This window comes from Mrakia frigida, assembly GCF_051309035.1.
Source record: "Mrakia frigida strain ATCC 22029 unplaced genomic scaffold BDY24scaffold_55, whole genome shotgun sequence".
NCBI classification, from domain to species: Eukaryota; Fungi; Basidiomycota; class Tremellomycetes; order Cystofilobasidiales; family Mrakiaceae; genus Mrakia; species Mrakia frigida.
In genome coordinates this window covers 56539-76082 of record NW_027481226.1, presented here as the reverse complement: position 1 = coordinate 76082, position 19544 = coordinate 56539, and the positions used below count along the sequence as shown (strand labels likewise).

The 19544-nt window shown below is 55.8% G+C and overlaps 7 protein-coding genes across 7 annotated transcripts; 1 reads left to right on the top strand and 6 right to left on the bottom strand.

Annotated features, from left to right (window-relative positions):
• Positions 1-355: 355 nt before the first annotated feature.
• On the bottom strand, positions 356-2803 carry BDY24DRAFT_244204 (uncharacterized protein). Its single transcript, XM_076636739.1, has 3 exons — positions 1723-2803; positions 1424-1630; positions 356-1322 (listed from the first exon to the last, which is right to left on the bottom strand). Exons 1-3 carry the CDS (start codon positions 2698-2700, stop codon positions 501-503), a joined length of 2007 nt encoding a protein of 668 aa, XP_076492194.1. The 5' UTR covers positions 2701-2803; the 3' UTR covers positions 356-500.
• A 1329-nt stretch (positions 2804-4132) lies between these two features.
• Positions 4133-4297, bottom strand: BDY24DRAFT_323504 (uncharacterized protein; the record flags this gene model as incomplete). Its single annotated transcript, XM_076637045.1, has 1 exon — positions 4133-4297. A coding segment is annotated over one exon (165 nt), but the record flags the coding sequence as incomplete, so codon positions are not given.
• Positions 4298-4919: 622 nt separating this feature from the next.
• On the bottom strand, positions 4920-5286 carry BDY24DRAFT_329375 (uncharacterized protein; the record flags this gene model as incomplete). The annotated part of the gene is made up of 2 exons (XM_076637107.1): positions 4920-5031; positions 5099-5286. Coding segments are annotated over 2 exons (300 nt in total), but the record flags the coding sequence as incomplete, so codon positions are not given.
• Positions 5287-6069: 783 nt separating this feature from the next.
• On the bottom strand, positions 6070-6710 carry BDY24DRAFT_324601 (uncharacterized protein; the record flags this gene model as incomplete). Its single annotated transcript, XM_076637052.1, has 2 exons — positions 6070-6405; positions 6537-6710. Coding segments are annotated over 2 exons (510 nt in total), but the record flags the coding sequence as incomplete, so codon positions are not given.
• Positions 6711-14615: 7905 nt separating this feature from the next.
• Positions 14616-15508, top strand: BDY24DRAFT_372763 (uncharacterized protein; the record flags this gene model as incomplete). The annotated part of the gene is made up of 6 exons (XM_076638218.1): positions 14616-14685; positions 14800-14867; positions 14946-15000; positions 15077-15223; positions 15298-15383; positions 15467-15508. 6 exons carry the CDS (start codon positions 14616-14618, stop codon positions 15506-15508), a joined length of 468 nt encoding a protein of 155 aa, XP_076492190.1.
• A 57-nt stretch (positions 15509-15565) lies between these two features.
• BDY24DRAFT_445253 (uncharacterized protein) lies at positions 15566-16480 on the bottom strand (the record flags this gene model as incomplete). The annotated part of the gene is made up of 3 exons (XM_076644905.1): positions 15566-16080; positions 16152-16226; positions 16297-16480. The coding sequence occupies 3 exons, from the start codon at positions 16478-16480 to the stop codon at positions 15809-15811; spliced, it is 531 nt and encodes a 176-aa protein (XP_076492189.1). The 3' UTR covers positions 15566-15808.
• BDY24DRAFT_404731 (uncharacterized protein) lies at positions 16446-18806 on the bottom strand. Its single transcript, XM_076642540.1, has one exon. It carries the CDS (start codon positions 18661-18663, stop codon positions 16606-16608), a length of 2058 nt encoding a protein of 685 aa, XP_076492188.1. The 5' UTR covers positions 18664-18806; the 3' UTR covers positions 16446-16605.
• Between the last annotated feature and the right edge of the window lie 738 nt (positions 18807-19544).

Here is a 19544-nt window from a genome sequence, read left to right as displayed (position 1 = left end):
ACCTCCTTCCACTCGAGGAGAGTTGCTGACGTCGGAAGGATGTAGACGAAATCCGAGGACGCGTCCCAGACTGCCGTTGGTGATTCCCTGGGGTGTTGACTTGTTGGCGTAGAGGACGACGGGCATACCTGAGGTTGGCCGGCAAGTAAGAAATTCAAAAAGGCCATCAGAACTCGAGAGAAGGATCCGAAACGAGGACGCAAAGAGCAATGCAACGGAGCACTCACCAACGACGAGATAAACAGCCGAATCAACCCCCCCGTGCAGGCTCGGAGACCGATCCCTCAACAGAGCGACCTGTTCCGCGGTAGGAGCTCCTTTCAAACCAGAGTAGACGCAGGGGACGAGGTAGGGAGTTTGACGAGTTGCTGTAGCGAACTGGAGGACGCGTCGGCGGTTGACCTCCCGACGAAGAGCGTGTCGCTGGGTGATGAAAAGGGCGTTCTGCCACTCGGGGCTGCTGATGGAGGGTGTGTTGGGAGAGCCGACGATCCGAGAGTTCAACCAGTCGAAGTCGTGCTCCGAACAGAGACGGTGACGGAGGCGAGCCAAAAGAGCGACGAAGTCCTCCTCTCCTGCTTCCTGACGCATGGGCTCGTCGAGAGTGAGAGCATCGGCGTAGTTGACGAAGTGGTTGAAACCGGAAGAGGGTACGTTGAGGAGAGATTGGTCGAGAACCGGCTCGAACTGATGAAAATCTCCAAAGAAGAAGACCTGAAGAACGATCGTGAAAGCAGAACGTCAGTCGACGATCGTGCGAAAGTCCAACAGCAAAAAGAGAACCTTTGACTGACGTTGAGTCCTCCAAACGGCAGCCCTCGGGCGTCTCCAAAGATCAACGACGAAACATGGTGGAAAAGGCCTAAGAGACGATGCCCAACCATCCCGATCTCGTCGATGGCCACCGTCGACGCTCCCTGCCACTGCTGGCGAAGCTTGGAGGATACCGAGACGGGTGCTTTCATGATTGGGAGAGCGTCCTCGTCGGCGGTGGGAGTACGACTTGATCCTCCTACGAGTCCTTGAAGCGTCCTCCCGAAGATCGAAGAAGCGGCCGTGGCGGAGGGAGCGATTCGAAGGAGGGAAGCCTGAACCGAGCGAAGCTCAGTCCATTCGGTGATGGCGTGGAGAGCTTTACTCTTTCCCGTTCCTCCTGGACCCAAAACGAGAGCGACCGTCCCAGGCTCGGCGGGGTTCTTCTCCTTCTTGAGCATGGAGGAGGCGACGGCGACGAAGACGAGGGTCTGCTTCGCATTGAGAGTTCGACTTCGAGCGAACCGAACGAAGTTGGAAGGGTCGGAGAGATCGAGCGTGCTGATCGACTGACGGGCAGAGGAAGAAAGCAAGAGGGACGAAAAACGAGATTGATCAGGAACGAAGGAAAGGTGAAGGAAAAAAGACGGGCTGACAGAAAGAGACTCACCGAATTGGCTGGATTGGAGAGAATCTCGTTCCGTCGTTCCTGCTGCACCTCCGGAGACGGATGGGCTGCGAACTCGTCGTTGACCTTGTACTCGTGCTCCCAGTTTCGCTTCTCGATCCTGTCGGCGGGAAGGAAGGTCGACACTGCATCGCGGGAGCCGAGGGGAGGGAGAGGTCGAGCGGCGAGTCGGAGGGAAGGGTTGATGTTCTGACAGAGGGAAGAGTACAGAGACGAAGAGGAGTAAGTAGAAGTCAAGATTGATCGAAAAGGGAAAGGATAAACAAAACGAAACGACAAACCTCAGGGTTGAAGAAACCGAGCCGATCCAACGACGCGACGGCTTCCAGGACGCTGGGATCTCCAGAAGGGGAGGTTTGAGCCTCGTCCATGGCAGCGACGGCTGCATCGATCTGATGGTCGGTCTCGCCTTGTGCGAGACGAGGGTCGTGGTTGAGACGACGGGTTCGGAAACGAGGATCGTCCGCAACGACCTGTCTCTCCTCGGCCTCCTTGTCTGCTTCCTCCTTCATTCGATGAAGCGAATCCAGGTTGGCGATGATTCTTGAACACTCCTCCGAAGGTTGGAACCGAAGGTAGGCCTCTTCCCAGGTTTCTCCATCCGCTCGAAGGTCCGGCGCCGAACGAAAAGGTTGGAAGAGGAGGAGAAGGGACCGCATGTACTGGAGTTTCTTGGTAGGATTCTCGTTTCGAGAGGAAGGGACGGCTGCTCCTTCGAGGACGGGGTAGGCGATGAGCGTACGAGCTCGAACGGCGTGGGTAGCGAAGCGAGGATGACCGGGTTGGAAGAGGAAAAGTCGATTTCGGCGGAGGTTGGCTTTGGAGAGAGCGACGGAGGAGGGAGCCTTCTTGGGACGAGGAACGAGTTTGAAGCGAGCGGTGAAGAAGTAGAGAGATTCGGCTTCGAGCTCGGTAGGCCTATACTGGTAGTCGTCGGCCTGGTTCGATTCGACGACCTGCCCATCCGGACCAACGAAGATTCCGAACGACTCCTCCCCGACCTCGACCTCGACCCCTCGTCGCTGCACCTCCGATAGCACGGGAAGAGGTTCCGCCGACTGAACTGCTGCTGCCTGATTGCTGGGAGAGATCGGGGGAGGGGAAGAAGACTGCAACCCCCCCATCGTCCAACCAGGAAAGCAAAGGTCAGCATGACTCCCGAAGGAGAACGAGGACGAACAAGATGCACTCACCGATCGAAAACTGCCGAGATCCTCTCTCCGGTCCTCAGGTGAAGGAAGCACCAGTTCGGGAGACATCTGATACCGTTAAGAAGTAAGAAAGGTTCAGAACGAACGACTTGAAAAGCGACGAGCAATCGATTCACGAACCATCTCCCAATCGCCAACCTCCTCGACGTCCCTAGGACCGGCTCCCTCCTCGACCAGGGAAGAATCCGAAACGATGAACGAGTTCATGGAGTCGTCGTCCGAATCGTCAAGAGAACGAGGAGAGTCCACGTCCATCTGAGAAAGAAAGAACGCGTCGTTCAGGAGGAGCCAAGGAAAAAAAAAACAGCAAGGGAGAGAACCAGAAGGCTCACCAGCGCAGACTTTCCCTGAACGAGCTCGGGAACCACCGAGGACGAGAAGGGATCGATGGAACTCCAGTCGTGCATCTGATGGAGCGAAACGAAAGGCGGAAAAATGAGCTTCCGCCAGGGCAACGAAAGGACGAACTCGAAGAGAGCTCACCTCGACATCCGACTGAGAAGAGAGGATCTCCGGAACAGGAGCGAGATCGGTAGAGCCCAGCTCCCAGGTATCCTATAAAGTATCAAAGGCAAAGCAAGAAGTCAGCTCTGAGGAGAGAAGCGAGCGAGAGAGGGAAGAGGAACGAACCTCGCCATCCGACCAATCCTCGTCGTCTCCCGACTGCGAAAGATGATCCGGTGCAACAAAGTCTTCCAGGGATCCAGCATGCGACTCGTCCACCGAGCGAGGAGACTCGGGGTCGATCTGAAACACAGGAGGAAGAAGAAGTGAGAACGAGCGACGGAAAGAAAGAAGAGAAAAGAAACCCTCACAGGACGACCTCCGTCCGACCCAGTTCCAACGTACGCCTCCTCCTCCGTCGCCTCGATCGTCCGAGCGGCCTTCGATTTTGAAGAGAAAAAGGAAGAGAGATCGGTAAACGATACTTTGAAAAGAAACAAAGACGGAGGCAGAGACAACTCACCTCGAGCTCGATCGCGTCGAGAACGGCCAATCCTTCCCCTTCAACAAGATCAGCTCGAGCGTCCTCCGGCTCCTGAACAAAGAGAAGAGATGGTTAAATATCCACCTCACCAGACGTAAGAGGAAACAAGACCTGGAGAGAGAAGACTTACTTCGCAACCCATGGGGAAACCGAGCCCACCCTTCTCCAGTTGTCGAACGGCCTCCCATCCTCGAAGCCTGGTCTCGAAACAGGCAAGGTAGAGTTTGCAGTAACTCTCGGAGGCGAAGTGGTCGGCGTCGTAGAGGATGAAGTAGGCGACGGAGACGGCTGGGATCTCCAACTCTGAACCGATCCGGTTGATGCAGCTGTGGAGTAGCTTTCGAGCGGAGACGGATGCCGGGAGATCACTGCGACCGTACTGACGCTAACGAGGAGAAAAAGAAACAAGACTCAGTACAGCGAGAGAACCGAAGGGAAGAAAGAGCGACAGACCTCCAGGTTCTTGACGGCGAGGGTGAGAGCGTAGAATCGATGAATGGCGACGTCGTTCTTGGTCATGTACTTGGTGCAATAGTGGATGGACGTGAGAGAACGGTAGCCGCTGAAAAGAGGTTTGACGTCCATGTTTCCTCGAACGAGGTTGACGAGGAGTGGATTGTAGTTGTTGATCTTCGGATGGCGGCGACGGAGGACGATATCGCCAGCGGAGGAGACCTTGGATTCGGGAACGAGGTCCTTTCCAGCTCCGTCGTAACCGTAGCGACAGAAGGAGGTTCCGTCGTCCCGAAGGCGTTGACAGGACGAGGTGTGCGAGTGGGTTTGGGGGCGAACCCCGACCTAGAAAAAGGAAAAGTCAAGATCAGAAGTTGCCTCGTTGGAAGAGGTTTCGACGGCGAGGAAGCGAAACGCACGAGGAGAAGATCTGCGTCCATCCGACGCTGGTAATCGTCGAGGTCGCCTTCCGGCGAGGGAGGGAGCCAGCAAGTCGGGTCTCGAGGGTAAACATGATCTCCGTTGGCGAGTCGAACCTCCTCGACAGAAGCGAGATTCGAAAGTTCCTCGAAGTCGAGACGTATCATCTTGTCGGTCTCCTACCCAGCAAAACAAGACGAGGGTAAGCTCAAGTCAGCATGCGATAAAGGAGAGAGAAAAAGAAAGAGGAAGGAGAGAAGCCAACGAAACGAACCTGAAGAAGACGCGTCCTCCACTCGTGAAACTCCACTCCCACCTCCGACAACCGCTTCTGAGCTTCCAAGGGAGAGAGCTGCCCGTGCAGCCACACGAGAGCGTGGGTGTGAAGAGAGCCTCGACCTTGATTCTCGATGGTGCCATAGTGGGCTCGAGCTCGACCGAAAAGACCAACGGATGATCCTGTACGGTCCGTTCGAACGAGAAGGTCGAAGACGGAATCCATGATTAACTTGAAGTAGCTGGACAGAAGAAGGGATCGAAGTCAGCGAATGAAACGGCAACGAAAAAGCACTGTCAAGTACTCACCGAGCAGCAGCAACAGGATTCTTGGCGACCATCACACTCCTCTGGTTGGGAGTTGGGAGCTGGAGTTGGAAAGCGTCGTCGAGATCGATGGAGTCGCCAGATGCGAACTTGAGGAGGATCGCACTCTTGGTGTCCGGAGGGTTGATGGTGAGCCATATCGAAGGGAGACCGATGGCGGTGACGGTTGCCTGAGAGAGGAGATCAAAAGGAAAAATCAGCGAGAGAACGAAAGCAAGGAACGGTGCTTCCGTTTCACTAACCTTGAGCTCTTTCCTACTGTTCGAGCGACTCTGATCCGATCCGACGAGCTGACCCGTCACCCACAGCGACGATCGGAAGAGTTCCTGGACTCCTGGGACGGCGGCGTAGTCCTTCCTGTCCTTGATAGCTCTGAGAGCGGCGACGAGATCGTCCATCTTGATCGAACTGATGTCCTTGACCGACCGACCGAACGAGGGTTTCGAAGCTCGGACCGAGCTGAAGCGGGCGACTCTCTGTCGTTGGAGAAGGTCGAACCCGAAGAACAACCAGAAGGGGTGCTCGGCGAAGAGTCGATCCGACCGAAGGAGGAGAGCTCGAAGATGGACGAGAAGTCCTGGAGTCGAGGCGTAGGCTGAGCGTTCGAGATCCTGGAAACCTCCAACTCCGTACGGGTAGAGGCAGAAGAAGACGCGTGGGAGGAGACCTGGAGGATCGGAGATGTCGATTCCGGAAGACCTTGACTGGAAAAGAACGTCCGGATCTCGAGTGACCTTCTCGAGAGCGGCTTCCTGTCGGGCTCGAAGATCGAGGCTTCCTCCGTTGAGATCGACGATTCCCGAAGAAGAGACGACGGGGACGTAGGTGGGGTTCTCCTCGTAGATCGGATCCTCGTCGTCGAGGGTTCCAAAGCGACCTCCTGGCATGGCCGACGCGTCCTCGTCCTGCTGAGCGTAACCCGACCTTTCGGCCTCGTCCTCCGCACTGGGTTCGATCCGAGAAACGAAGATCTCGGACGGGAGCTCGGACTGGTAGCGAGAAGCTGTCCGGAAGTTCCAAGTGATGGCGGCGTAGTCTTCGTGTCGAGTAGAGAGCCATTCGAAAGCGACGCGAATCCGACGAGGATCGACCTGGAGGAGATCCGAGAGCTCCTTCTCCGAGTAAGGCGAGGGACCCACGAGACTGACTTGGAGCTGTTCGGCGAGGTCTTCGGGAGACTGAGGGAGTTCCATAACGTGCTCGACAAGAGCTCCGAGATACTGAGGCCATGCGACCCAGTGTCCCTTCATCGCTCGTTGAAGCCTCTCGCTCGACGGAGCGGTTCCGTACTTCCGAGCGGTCTTGGAACCCTGAGAGGCGAAAGCAGGGGGACAAATAAACCAACGAGACTCGAAGTCAGCTCGAAAGATCAAGAAACAGAAGAGAAAGACGAAAAGAAGAAGGAAAAGAGGGGACGAACATCGAGGTTGTAGATGGCCTTCAACGAGGTCCGACTGAGGCTCAACGCTCTCTCCTCCATCACCGTCAAGCATGCCAGCTCGGGTGGGACCGGTCCCGTCCAGAGACCGTTGGCGAGAGAGGATCGAGGGAGCTTCCCTCGTCGAAGAGAGCCGTAGCAATCGTTGCACACCTCCGCAAACAACCCTCCCTCTTCGTCCTCCCAGCCGAGTCCCTCCTTGGCTACAAAGTGGCCGTCAAACACCCTCGAGCCGTAAGCGAAGAGATCGTCCCACTCTTGTCGATGGTGCCGTCGAAGGAAGGGGAGGAAGTCGAAGGGAACTCGGAGAGGGGCGATGGAGAGACGATCGCCGATGGCTTCCTCCTCCTCCGAAAGGACGAACTCGGTTTCTGGGATCCGTTGAGCATCGTCCTGGTTGGTGAGTCGGGCGCAGGCGAAGCAAGTGACGTCCGAAAGCTCGTTGTTGGAGGTGGCAAAGGCGAAGTCGCGATGGAGGTCTCGAAGCTCTTCTCGAGTTGGCGCGGTAGGGAAGAGGTCGGGAGGAACGACGACCGTGGGAAGTTCGAAGGTTGAAGGACCTGCAGGAACCAGAACAGAACATCAGTCGGGTTGAACCTGAGGAGAAAGGGAAGAGGGGAGCGAAAAACTCACGATGACGATCGCAGTACAATCCAGGTTCAACGGCGTGGGCGTCGCAGGCAGGGAAGGTGCAGCGAAGGACAACCCTCTTCGGTTTCGAAGCCACCCTGGAAAGGGGAACCGGAGGACGGTTGGAAGAGAAAAGCACGACCTCGTCCCAGTCCTTGGGTGCAAATCGGCGTCGGACTGATCGTCGGGTAGGCTCGAGGGAGGGCTGAGAAAGAGAAGGGAAAGTAGGTCAAGGAGACGCGTCGAGACGAGCAGAGCAGAAGAGCGAGCATTCCGTACTGACTTCTGATGCAGGGACAGGCTCGAGGGGACCATTCGGAAGAGCCTGAAAGACGGAAAAGGTGATCAGCACTTTGAACAAGAAAAGATTCAAAGACGACCCGACTCACCTCCTCGAAAAGGCCAGAAACCGACGCTTCAGCAAAGGGATCAGCGACAGGAGTCGACGAAAAGGGAACCTGAGGGAAACGCAGAGAAACCAAAACAAAACAATCAGCGAGGCTTCGGCAGTCTGAACAAAACTCAGACGAAAACGAACCTTGGAAGCCCTCGAACGAAGTCGCCTGGGAGCCATCGGGCTGAAACGATTCGTGCTGGTTCGCTTCTGCACAAGCCGAGAAGCCAAAGCTCGGTGAGCATAAGACGAAACGTTAACACAGCAACGAGCATCCTCACCTGGCGAGCCGAAGTTCGAACTGCAATCCGAGCCCTGGCCGAGGAGGAGGAGGAAGGAACGGAAGACGACGATTCGGAGGTTGTCGAATCCGAGTCCTCTATCGCGACGACTACCTTCGAAACCGAAGCATCCTGCAACAGCCGAGAGAAGTGACGATCAATTCCTCTTCAAGAAAAAGAACGAGGAAAGACGTAAAGGGAGGTTGCTTACCTTCGCCAAAGGGGAAGTCAACTCCAACCGCTCGAAGTGAGCGATACGGCTGGTGTAGAGGACGTCGACCTCAGGTCCTGCTCCACCGGTTGGAAGATGAAGGTCGAAGGCTGGATCCTCGAAAGCGTAGATGTGAACGAAGGAGAAGCCGTGCTGAATTCCAAACGCACGAGCGTCCAACTGGTCGAGCGACGCAGCTCCTCCTCGAATCGACGACCCTTTCAGGAGACGATCGTGCTGCTCCCGAAGAACCTCGAGATCTCCACGGAGAGCATCCGGTTTGGCGAGATGGACGGTGTTCCTAGCGTACACTCCAGCCGCGTCTGCACGTTCGAGCTCCGGACGAAGAGCGGCAGCGAGAGCTGAACGAAGGCGGAAGGGATCCTCCCCAGGGAACAACGAATGGAGAAGGCAGTTTCCTCGACCGGGATTGGGAACGACCTTCCAAACCTTGTCGAGGGAAGGTCGAGCGAAGAGGGTAGGATGCGAAGACCGAGGAGGAGTGGAGGGGAGGGAGGAGTCCTGGCGAGACGAGAGAAGAGTCGTCGTCAGAAAGACTTCGAACGTTCGAAAGACGGAAGGAGGAAGATCTAACCGGAGAGGGAGGAGTTGAGAACTCCAAGTCGGCGAGGAAACGTCCCAGGGAGGAAGTGGAAGACTGAAGGACGAGAGAACCGAAGAACGATCAGACGTGGGAGAGGGAGAAAAGGAGGCATTGGAGAAGGTAGAACTCACGTTGGACCCAGCTTCGTCGCTCGACCCTCCGGGCAGGGTATCGGTTGCTGAGGACGGCTGGTGAACGAGGGATGTACAAAGCACGGTACCAGCGGTCAGCGATGAAAATCAACGAAGGAAGGAAACGCGTCAAGCTCACCGAAGACGCTCCAACCGGCTCCAAGCGCATGTAATGCTCCGATCGGTACAGAACAACGATTTCCGGTCCAAGGAAATCGGTATCCATCGAATCCTCGAACGGCGCGGAAGAGAAGAGGATCCTGATCCGAGAAATGCGACGAAGAAGGAGGAACGCTCGTGCATCGACTTGGTCGAGGAACTCTGCTCCCGACGGACCTTCCGTGTCGAGGAGGCGGTGTTGTTGAAGATCGAGAAGGTGAAGATCTCCGACGGTGGCTTTGGAGTTGCCGATGGAAAGGGTGTTGCAGGCGTAGACTCCTTGGACGAGGTTGAAGCTGAGCTCTGTTTGAATCTCCTCGGCGAGTTGGCGTCGGAGACGGACGGGGTCCTCTCCTGGGAACATCGCGTGCACGAGGCAGTTTCCTCCTCCTGGGTTGGGTAGAATGTTGAAGACTTCGCCTGTTGGAGGATGGGTGTACCGTTGAAGAGGCGGGGAAGAAGCATCCGACGAGATCGAGGACGACGAGTTGGCGCCACCGAGGAGGGACCCAGGGAAGAGGGAACGAGGAGGGGAAACGACGGATCGGGAGGAGGGGCCGAAAGCTCGTAGAAAGCTGGAGAGGAGGCGAGAGACGAAGGGTAGAACTGAAGGAGTCGAAGATGGGAAGAGGAAGCGACGCGACAACGCTCAGCGTTCCAGAGGGGGAGAGAAAAAATGGAGAAAACGGAAGCGTACAGGTCACGAAGAACGTCCAAGTCCAATCTGAAGATTGATAAGAGCAAAGACCGCGTCAGCCTCGAGAGGAAAAAAAGGGAGATCCGACCAAAACTGAGGCTCGCCTTCAAAGCAAGAAACGAAGAAAGCCAGCAATCCCTGCCATCGAGAGAATGGCTGTACACAAGGTTCCACCGGAGGGGTCCATATCGTCTGCAGGTAACGAAGGTCGTCCTCCTCCAGATAAGGATCGCCTTGATCTACTCGAAGGTCGTGAAGGTGGGCGAGGAGGCGGTGAATCCGTTGAGTCAAGATCCCTCTAGCCTCGTTGAGAAGGTAATCTTGGGAGGTGAGAGGGATGGTGAGAAGAACACAACGAAGTCGGATCGAGAGAGCTGAGCAGCGGGGCGAGGAAACGGGATCGAGGAGGTGGGCGACGTTTCGGACGACGGTAGCGAGTCTTCGAGCGAGGTAGGTGGCCTTGGATCGTCGTTGAGTTCGTCGAGGGCCTGAGAAAACAAAGCGGGCGAACCTGGGTGAGCTGGATGCTCGAAGCAGCGAGGTTCGAAAGAAAAAGAAAGAAGGAAGGAAGAACTCACGGACGGGGCAGGTTGGGACGGAACCGAAGGAGGAGCTGAAACACGAAAGACGACGTTCAGCCAAGCGGGAAAGGCTGAAACGAAACAGAAACAGGCAGGCATCGCATCTCACTTTGAGTGGACCTTGGGAGCAAGCAGGACCAAAGAGGCAAGCCAGGAGCTGAAAGAAGGAGAGGGGAGGAATGGGAGTCGGTCAGTCGGGGCGTGATAGAGAAAGGGAGAGGGGAGACGAACTTACAACAGATACGGTAAGATAAACCGCAAAGCCTCCCACCTATCAAAGAAGGTGTACATGGAGAAAGTGAGAGAGCAGGAGGAGGAGGGATAACCAAGAAAAGGTGTAACGAGCGAGGGAGGAGGGAAGGAGGGAGATGGAAGAGCATAAGAAGAAAGGAAAAGATTTTCTAATATAGCAAGGAAACGTCGGGCGCAGCAAATCAAAACTTCCCAAAAAAAACAACGTGAAACAGCGAGAGACCAAGACGAAACGGAACGAAAGACGAAAGGAGACGACGCGACGAGGACTGAAACAAAAACGCCACCGGTTCGGAGAGACAAAACGTGAAAACGAAAGAGGATGGGAAACTAAAACGCTGAGGAGCTAGGACGCGTCCCAAAAGGGGAGGAAAAGAAAGGGGAGACGGAACCGTCTTCTTCCAGCCAACTCCAACGGGAGTAATCCTCCAACGAACGCGTCTCGCTCTGATCGATGAGGTCCCGAAGAGAGCGTTGGATGTGTTGTCGCTGCTGGGGATCTCTCCACGCGAACTGGAACTCGTAGTTGTAGGAAGGAAGAGCTAGGGAGTCGTGCTCGGTTTGAAGGAACCACTGGAGAACGTCCTGAAAGGGCTCCGTATCCGCGCGTTCGTTCCCGACGAAGATCCTGACGGAGTCTTGGAAGAGACCTGCGACCCATCGTTCGTGGTCGTCCGGTTCGGATGAATCTCGAATGAGAGGGTAGGTGAAGAATCCGTCGTAGGTGTCGAGGAGGGAGGCGAAGGAGAGGGTGAGGGGATAGTCGAAGGAAAGGGTGGATTCGTGGAGAGCAGCGAAGAGGGCAACGCTTCGATGGACGAAGGAGTGGGTGGCGGCAAGTTGGTACCAAGGGAGGTTGGGGTAGACGAGACTGTGGTGGATGGTAGGATTGAAGGAGGTGCTGAAGTCGGAGGGAGATTCTTGCCGTTCGCACTCCCTCTCCGAGAGTCGAGCGGCGAGGTCCCGAACTTGATAATCTCCTGGTCCGAGGACGGTTTGATCCCGATCGCGCTCGTAGGCGTCGTAGGCTCCTTCCGCTTCTTCATGATGACTACGAGCTCCAGGAGCGAACCCAGAATAGAAGAAGTGGATCCGTCGGAGGAAGGGAAGTCCATGGCAGCGAAGGTGGTGGGCGAGATCGTAGTCAGGTCCGTCGTCGATGTGGCCCTTGAGGGACGCATAGTAGGACCTGAAGGCCTCGACAGAGAGGGGTAGGCGAGCGATCTGGGCGGTGTTGAGGCGAAGCTCTTCGACAAAATCTCCGTAAACCAGCGGCGAGGTGCTGAAGAAGGAAAGGGAAGGAGAAGGAGCAGCGGTCAGCGAGAGAGAACAGGTCGAGAACGTTCTATCCACGCACTTGAGTCCCCAGACGTTCAGTCTGCTACTGAGAGGAAAGCTTCTGGCGAAAGAAGAGAAGAGAAGGTCAGCAAGAGACGAGGAGAGCAAACGCAGAGAATCAAACTCGAGCTCACGGCTGCTCCTTCGCTGGACCAGCTTCGATCTTCGTACCGAACACTCCGTTGGGATTCCCGAAGTAATCGATCCAGTGATGTGATCTGCTGATGGTGACAACTCGGTAGCGATGAGGGAGGGAGAGGCGACGAAACTGACGAGAGACGAGGAGGAGGTGGGCTGAACCGGGCGAGGGAGCGAAGGCCGAAGAGCCGTAGGGAGCGTCTCCGTCGAAGACGAAGTAGAGGATCCTACTGATCACGTCTTCAGGGAAGAGGAGATGCTCGCGAGAAGCGAGAGGGGAGAGGAGAGGAAGGGAAGCGAGGGAGGAGAGAGTGTGGGAAAAGGACGGAGGAAGGAACGAGCTCATGGAAGTCAGGCGGAGAAGAACAACCGACGGCTTGACTCTAGATCGAACGGTCTTCGTGTCAAACATAAATCTGTAGAAAGCCATCACCAAAAAGTGAAAAAAAAGAGACCGAAATGAACAACGACTATTTGAAAAAAAGGCGACGGAAGAGGCTCGACGAGTGAAAGCGAAAAAGAAAGGAACACTGCCAGCAAAGGAACCCGAGCAAAGAAGAGAAACCTGGGATCAAGTGGAGGACGTAAGGGGGTGAAAAAAAGATACAGAAGAGCCGTCGTTCTCTAGCCAGGTCCATCTACAATAGGTCGACAAAGATACACCACCAAAGAAGGCCTTGACTCGAACAACATCTCGAATCTGAACGCGTTCCTCTACCGACCATCCCGAGAAACAAAAAGTACAAGAAGGGGCCTCGCGATGCAGAGGAACAAGAGTGCCAGCCTTGAACCACCTCAAAACGTCTGAAAACCTCTCCGTCCGAGCGCGTTCGTTGCGGACGAGAACTCGGACGCTGTCCTCGAATCGACCCTCGATCCAGCGTTCCTCCTGCAGGGGGTGGGAAGAATCCTGTTGAAAAGGGTAGATCATGAATCCGTCGAGGGTGTCGAGGAGGGAGTCGAAGGAGAGGGTGAGCCGACCAGGAGGAGGAAGCCGACGACCGTGAAGGGCGGGGAGGATCGCGGCCGCTCTTTGTTCGGAAGAGAGCACACAGATCTGGATGTACCACGAGAGGCGAAGATAGACGAAGTTCCTATGGAGAAGAGGGTCGACGGAGGTGCTGAAAATAGGGGGATGGTCCGGATGACCGTCGATGAAGCGCTCAGCGACACGAGCGGCCGTAGTCTCAAAGTTGATAGTCTCCTGGACCGATGATGTTTTGATTTCGAGATCGCTCGTAAGCATCGTAGGCTCCTTCCGGTTCTTGACGGCTGCTTTGAGCATCGAGGGTGAGGCCGGAGTAGTAAAAGTGGATTTGTCGAAGGGAGGGGAGTCCGTCTTCGGAGAGAGGGTGGACGAGTTCAGGGAAGGATTGACCGCAAAGCCGCTCCAGAAGGTGGAAAGCCTCGAACCTGCAGGGACGCGGGCGTGTTGGGAGGTGTTGAGTCGAACCTCCTCGACGTAGTCTCCGTAGCGAAGACGCGACGCGACGCTGCGAACGAAGAGAAGAAGAAGAAAAGAGCGAAGAGCAAAGTGAGCAAAGAAAGCTTGGTACCCCAGTGCACCCAACAAGAGCTCGAACCAAGGGGTGAAAACCTTCAAGAAGAGCCGGAGAGGATCGAGAAGCGAGAAGGAAAAGAGGGCTCACACGTTTCGTTTCCCCGAGACGTATCCGGTTCGACCTCCTTCGATAGATACCCGCCAAAAAGAGAGAAGTAGACGACCCAGTGATGCGAGCGACTGATGGTGATAGATCGAAGTCGATGGGGGAGGGAAAGGCGACGGAACTGGCGAGAAACGAGGAGGAAGTGGGCTGAATCTGGAGAGGGAGTGAAGGCGGAGGAACCGTAGGGAGCGTCTCCATCGAAGACGAAAAAAAGGATCCTACTGATCACTACCTCAGGGAAGGAGACCGGCTCCCGAGGAGCGAGAAGGGGAGGAAGAAGGAAGGGAAGCGGAGGGAAGCGAGAGGAGATAGAGAAGGGAAAGAGGGAGGAGGAAGGGGCGAGCTCATGAGAGAAGAAGAAGGTCGAAGCAGGTAGAGATCAATCGAAAAACTTAGCCATGACAACCTTCAAGCTCGTGCAATTGGCCTGGAAAGCATCCCAGCCTCTTCCGATTTACAGCTCGGTGAGACCCTGGGGACGGAAGAGGAAGACGACGGCCGGAAGAGGAAGGAGGAAGGGCGGAGGAGCGGCCCGTGCAGAGAAGTGGTGGAATCCTCCTCCGAGCTCCTTTCGAAAAATTTGAACTGACAGAACGAAGGAAGCATACAATTCAGACCACAGGTCACTTTTCAAAAGTGAAAAAAGTGAAAGGGGGAAGGAGGGGGAGGGAAAAACGTGGAAAAGGAGGGAGGGGGGGGAAAGGGAAAAGGGTCGTTTTGGGAGCTCGAAAACGAGCTCCTCCAGCGTGAAAGAGGCCCAAAATTTCAAAACGCGAAATCGAAAAATTTGAACGGGGCGAAGTTGCGAAGCAAAATTTGTGATTTTCTGAGCCAGGTTTAAAAATCGCAGCTGCAAAACTGAGGCTGCCCCGAGAAGTCAAAAAGTTGGAGCGCGTTGTGAAGTGGTTAATCTAGCAAGCTAGTCTAACCCACGGCTGCTGCTCCTCTCTTCTGGATCACGGCTTGCGCCGTCATCGGATGGAGCTCGATTCACCCCCTCGTCGCTGTAGTTATCGCATCGCTGGGAGGAACGATCAACGCGTTCCCGGTGAGTCTCGTCGCGTCGTCGCCTTCTTCTTTTCTTCCTCTCCCTGAACCTGAGCTGATGCTTCTTTTTGTCGCTATCACCAGTTCCAAATCACCATCCCTCTCCTCGTTGCAGATCAGTCCAAGCTCGGGACAGCTTTCGGTATCTGGAGAGCCTTCAACAACTCGGGATCGACTATCATGGTGGGTCGAAGTCGAGGGAGTCGTTTGATTCTTGAGTCCTTTTCTGATCGACTTTTTTGTTTTCTTCGACGGGTCTAGGACATCGTCTTTGGAGTTCTTCAAGACGGAACCGACAACATGGGTTACGATAAGGGTCAGTTTCCATCTTCGTCTCTCGTCCATCGCGTCGCGGAAGTTGAACTCTCACTGATTCCTTTTTCTCTTTTCAGTCCTCATCCTCTCCATCACGCTCAAGACCGTCGCCTTCCTCCTCGGCTGTGGATACATCTTCATCGACTACCGCTTCCTCGGCAAGGGAATGACTCTCAGCGAGAAAGCCAGGACCAAGAGGGAAGAGGAGATCGAGGATCGAGATGGTTCGTCGCGTCGCGTCGCATCCCTTCTCCTTTTCTCTCAACGCTGACCTCTTCCCCCCCTTTTCATTTTCCAGCCGACCCCTTGACTGCTCGACCTGTTAACCTCTACGTCACCAAGACGGCTCTCGGTCTTCTCTTCGGAATCGTCGTTTCAGCTTGGGTGAGCAAACGCCCGCTCTTCGTTCGTTCGTTCCCGCTTCCGCTGGTCCTTCTCTCTCTCCTCGCTCTTGCTTTGTTTTCCAGGTCATCTTCCTCAAGTACCTCATCGATCCCTCTAGCCAGTAGATGCGTCCCCACCTCTCCGACTTTGTTATACAAACGATCCATCGATCAAATGAGTCTACGTCGTACAAAAGACAAAAGAGAAGCGAGCGTGTGCGATGCAAAGCAAGGGGAAGCAAAAGGAGGTGTAGATAGGTAATGCGCTAGAACTATAAGAAAAAGAAGAAAAAAAAACGAGCGAGTGTGCATGCGAGAAAGAGTGTGTACGTGAGAGGTGTCGCTAAAGAGAAACGAAAGTGTGTGTGTGCGTGCGGAAAAGAAACCGAGAAACCAAAAACAATGCAACAGACGACGCCCTCTTCCTCAGAAGAACCTCTTGTTCTTCTTCGCCTGCTCGAGCAAGCTCTCCGTGATCCGATCGAACTCGAAAGCGTCGATGGAAGGAGAAGGCAAAGGCGAAGGCGAAGCGGAGGGAGAGGGGGAGGGTCGTCGTTTGGAGAGGGAGAAGAGACCGGTTGTGAAGGAGAGCGAGCGAGGTATGCTGGAGACGGACGGAGAGACCGATCCGCTGAGAGACGTGTTGGAGGAGTTGGAGGTGGCGAGGACACTGCTGAGAGAAGGTCGGCGTTCGAAGACTGTAGGAGAGAAAGAGAAAGAGCTCAGCTCGGGAAGGGAAGAGCAACGAGAAGAGAGAGGAGGGACTCACGAGCTTTGATGGAGGAAGCTGAGGTTTGCTTCTTCAGGGTGTTGGAAGCAGTTGCGTCTTCGGCGAGGGGAGCGACTGGGATGTTAGAGGAACAGCAAAGTCAGTGTAGTTCGAATGAGACGACGAACAAGAGGAAAAAACTCACCCTCCGAAGGGTCCAACCTCCTCAAATACCCTCCCCCAAAGGAAGTCGACCTGACCTCAACCGGTCCTCTCCTTGACGACTCCCCGCCCTCTCCATCCACCGTCGGCCACACCTCCCCACCAGCCTTCCCTCCCCCCCCCCCCCACAACGCCTCCTCCCCAAGCAACGAAGTCCTCTTCTTCATCCTCCTCAACGTCGGAACCCTCGTCTCGTCTCCTCCGACTCTTCCTCCCTCCCGTTGGAGGCCCTCCAACCTCCGAATCGACTCCTTGATCTTCCCGTATCCCATCACCGCCTTCAGCTCACTCGTCACATCCCCCAACCTTCCCTCTCCCTCTCTCCAACGAGGGAGGAAGGCACGTCGGCGCGTCGTTTCGCCAGAGGACTTCCGTTCGATCCTGTTCCCACGAGGAGGGTTGATCGTCGAAGAACGAAGCTTTCGCCGTTTTTGTTGGTGGTAGGAGGAGTTCTTTGAGCGTAGAGGGACGAAGGAGAGCCTTCGATGGGAGTGAGGGAGTGAGGGATGAACAGTCCCGAGGAGGAGGACGTGACGGGAGTGGAGGAGAGGGTTCGATGGATCTCAGGTTTGTGCATCGATCGAGGTCGAGCTCCTCCTCCTCCTCCTCCTCCTCCTCCACTTGTTCGAGGTTTGACCCGGACAGCGGTGGAGATGGGTGTGGTGGTTTGGTGAAGTCGAGGTTGAGGGATGGGAGGCAGAGGGCGGGAGAGAGGTCGAGGGTAGCTGGCTGAGAAGGGAGACGAGGGAGAGGAGGGAGTCGCGGTAGAGTGGATGAGGGCCTTGGTTCTGAGATGAGGGGTGCTGGAAGTGGGAGTGGGAGAGAGGACGTAGTCGATGGTTGTGTTGCTCTGGTTGGGAGAGGGAGAAGGAGCTCCAGGGGATCGAACAAAAGTTCGACGCGTCGGAGGTCGTGCGAGAGAGGAGGGGTCTTCCGAGTCCGAGGAAGAGGCTTCGACGACTCGATCCTCCAAATCCGATCCTCTTCGATAGGTGGGCGACTGAGGTGGAGTCTCACCCATCGTCCTGTTGAACGAGGAGAACCTGGCCGCCGTAGGCGAAGCGAGAGGATCGAAGCTCCCATCCGAGCTGGCGAACGAAACCTCTCCTTCTCCCAAGTATCCACCACTCGTATCGGCCTCGCTTCTCCCATCGTCCTCCGCCCACGATCGATCTCCCGAAGATGCCTCTCCCCTCCTCCAAAGCCAATCCATCCCTCCTTCAGGCGATTCCGGTCCTCCTCGATCCCACGAGAAAGCCCCGTAGGGACTCCCAGCCGTCTGAGCGAGGGTGTCGGAACTGAGAGGAGGAGACATGGGGAGGGAGCGTTTCTCCTCCATCTTTGATGCGTATCGAAGACCGTCTGGGAGGGGTGAGGTTGGGAGGGAAGGAGTTGGGAGCGGAGAGGCGGGAGACGAGTCGTCGTCGTCTCGTTCCGTTCGTTCGTCGTCTGATCTGATGGAGAGGGAGGAGCCAATGGATCTAGCGACGAAGGAGGTTTGGGAGTAAGTGGAGGAGAGGGAGGAGTTGTTGCTGTGGTTGGAAGGGGTGTTGGTCGAGGTGAACTGGAGAGGGGAGGGCGTTCGAGTTCGGCTGCTTTGGAGGGAGGATGCGGAGGGCGAGGAATCTGGTTTGAGGGAGTATCGGAGGGTTGGGGAGGAGGGAGAGTTCGTTGAGTCTCGACCGCTGTCCGAGTGTCCGATGGTGGAGAGTGGCGAGAGCTGTTGTTCCTCGTCGCCGTCGTTTCCTTGACGACTTTCCCCCAGAGCTTGAGGATCGAGCGACTTCCAGGGGACGATTCCTCGACTGATGAGCTTCTCCCGAGCTTTGCCTTCGAAAGGGTTGTCTCCAATAGCGAACGCAGGCGAGTCTCCGGAGGAAGGTGACCAGTCTCGAACGTAGGGAGGAGACACCTTCTTCGACGCGTTCTCCTCCTTCTCCCTCGTCGTCTCGTTGGATCCAGATCCTCCTCCTCCCTGTTTCTGATCATCTCCCGCCCGTCGAAGAGTATCCTCGTCATCGACCTCCGACATGGTGTCCGATCCCGAACGGTTGAGGTCGATCCCGAGCTCGTTCGATCGGAGGTGGTAAGGGAGGACGAGTCGATTGGCGAGGCAGCATGGGAGGAGAGGGTTGGACGAGGTGAGGGTGAGAGTGGAGGAGGAGGAAGTGGAAGTGGATGATCCGAGGAGGGAAGAGGTGCAGGAGTGGTAAAGGGAGGTGGAGTGGGTAGTGATGCTGAAGGAAGGAGAGGGTGGTGCCTGAGCGGGAACGTGAGCCGGAGGAGGAGAGGAGGAGCGAGGAGAGTGGCCAGAGATAGAGATGTGGACTTGGTCGAAAGCGAGTTCCATGGAGTCCAAGAAGGAAGAGTCTGTTGAGCTTTGGGTGGACGTTTCGACGAGTGGGAGGAAGGTCGAAGTCGTCCTTGAGCTGTGTTCGACCTTCGACGACGACGACGACGACAACAACGCTCCTCCTCCTGCTCCTCCCTCCTCTCTTCCCTTCCTCAACACAACCCCAGCATTCAACGAAGACGAGCTCTTCTTCTTCTTCGCAAGCCCTCCTGCCATCACTCCTCTCAAGCTAGCCAGAGCCGAAGCCGAGATACTCCTGCTCCTCCTTTCGCCACCTCGTGCCTTGCCGCTGCTCCCACCTCCTCCCGCGTCCTCCCCCTGTTGAGGTTGTCGGCGAACCTCGTTGACCGAGCGAGGATGAACGGATCCGAGAGGAGGTCTCTTGGACGGAGAGGACGGGAGCGAGAGAGGGAGGGAGGCTTGTCGAGGAGGAGGACGAGGAGTGGGAGGATCGAAGACGGCGAGGGAGAGAGGAGGACGACGGGAGGCCGTCGGTGGTTTGGGAGGTTTCGTTCGGTCGAGGACTGAGGAGGACGAGGAGGAGGAGGAGGAGGAGGGAGGATTCGAGGGAACCATCAGGGAGAGAGAGGAGAAGAGGTGTGCGAAAAGAGGGTGCGGTGATGGTTAAGAGCGAAGAGGGAAGCGAAAAACAAAGAAGAGAAGAGGAGAGACAGGGTCAGTTTGGGATCGAAACAAAAGCTTGAATTTCACGTCATAGACTAGAGGGAGGACCGTACCTGAATTTGGTAAAGTAAGATTAAAATCAGCTCGGTGAGTATGGTGTAGATCCGTTTAAGGAGATCAGTGAACCGAAAAGAGGTGAGGTAGATAGAGCTTCTTTTGAGCTCGAGAAAAAGAAGAAGGGGAGGAAAGAAAGA

Bases quoted from the DNA above. Each gene is read 5' to 3' on its own strand.
- BDY24DRAFT_244204 (XM_076636739.1), bottom strand. From the start codon at position 2,700: ATGTCTCCCGAACTGGTGCTTCCTTCACCTGAGGACCGGAGAGAGGAT. The intron at 1,631-1,722 runs GTTTGTCGTTTC...TCCCTCTGTCAG, and splicing joins TCGGTTTCTTCAACCCTGAG to AACATCAACCCTTCCCTCCG. The intron at 1,323-1,423 runs GTGAGTCTCTTT...TCTGCCCGTCAG, and splicing joins TCTCCAATCCAGCCAATTCG to TCGATCAGCACGCTCGATCT.
- BDY24DRAFT_404731 (XM_076642540.1), bottom strand. From the start codon at position 18,663: ATGGAACTCGCTTTCGACCAAGTCCACATCTCTATCTCTGGCCACTCT.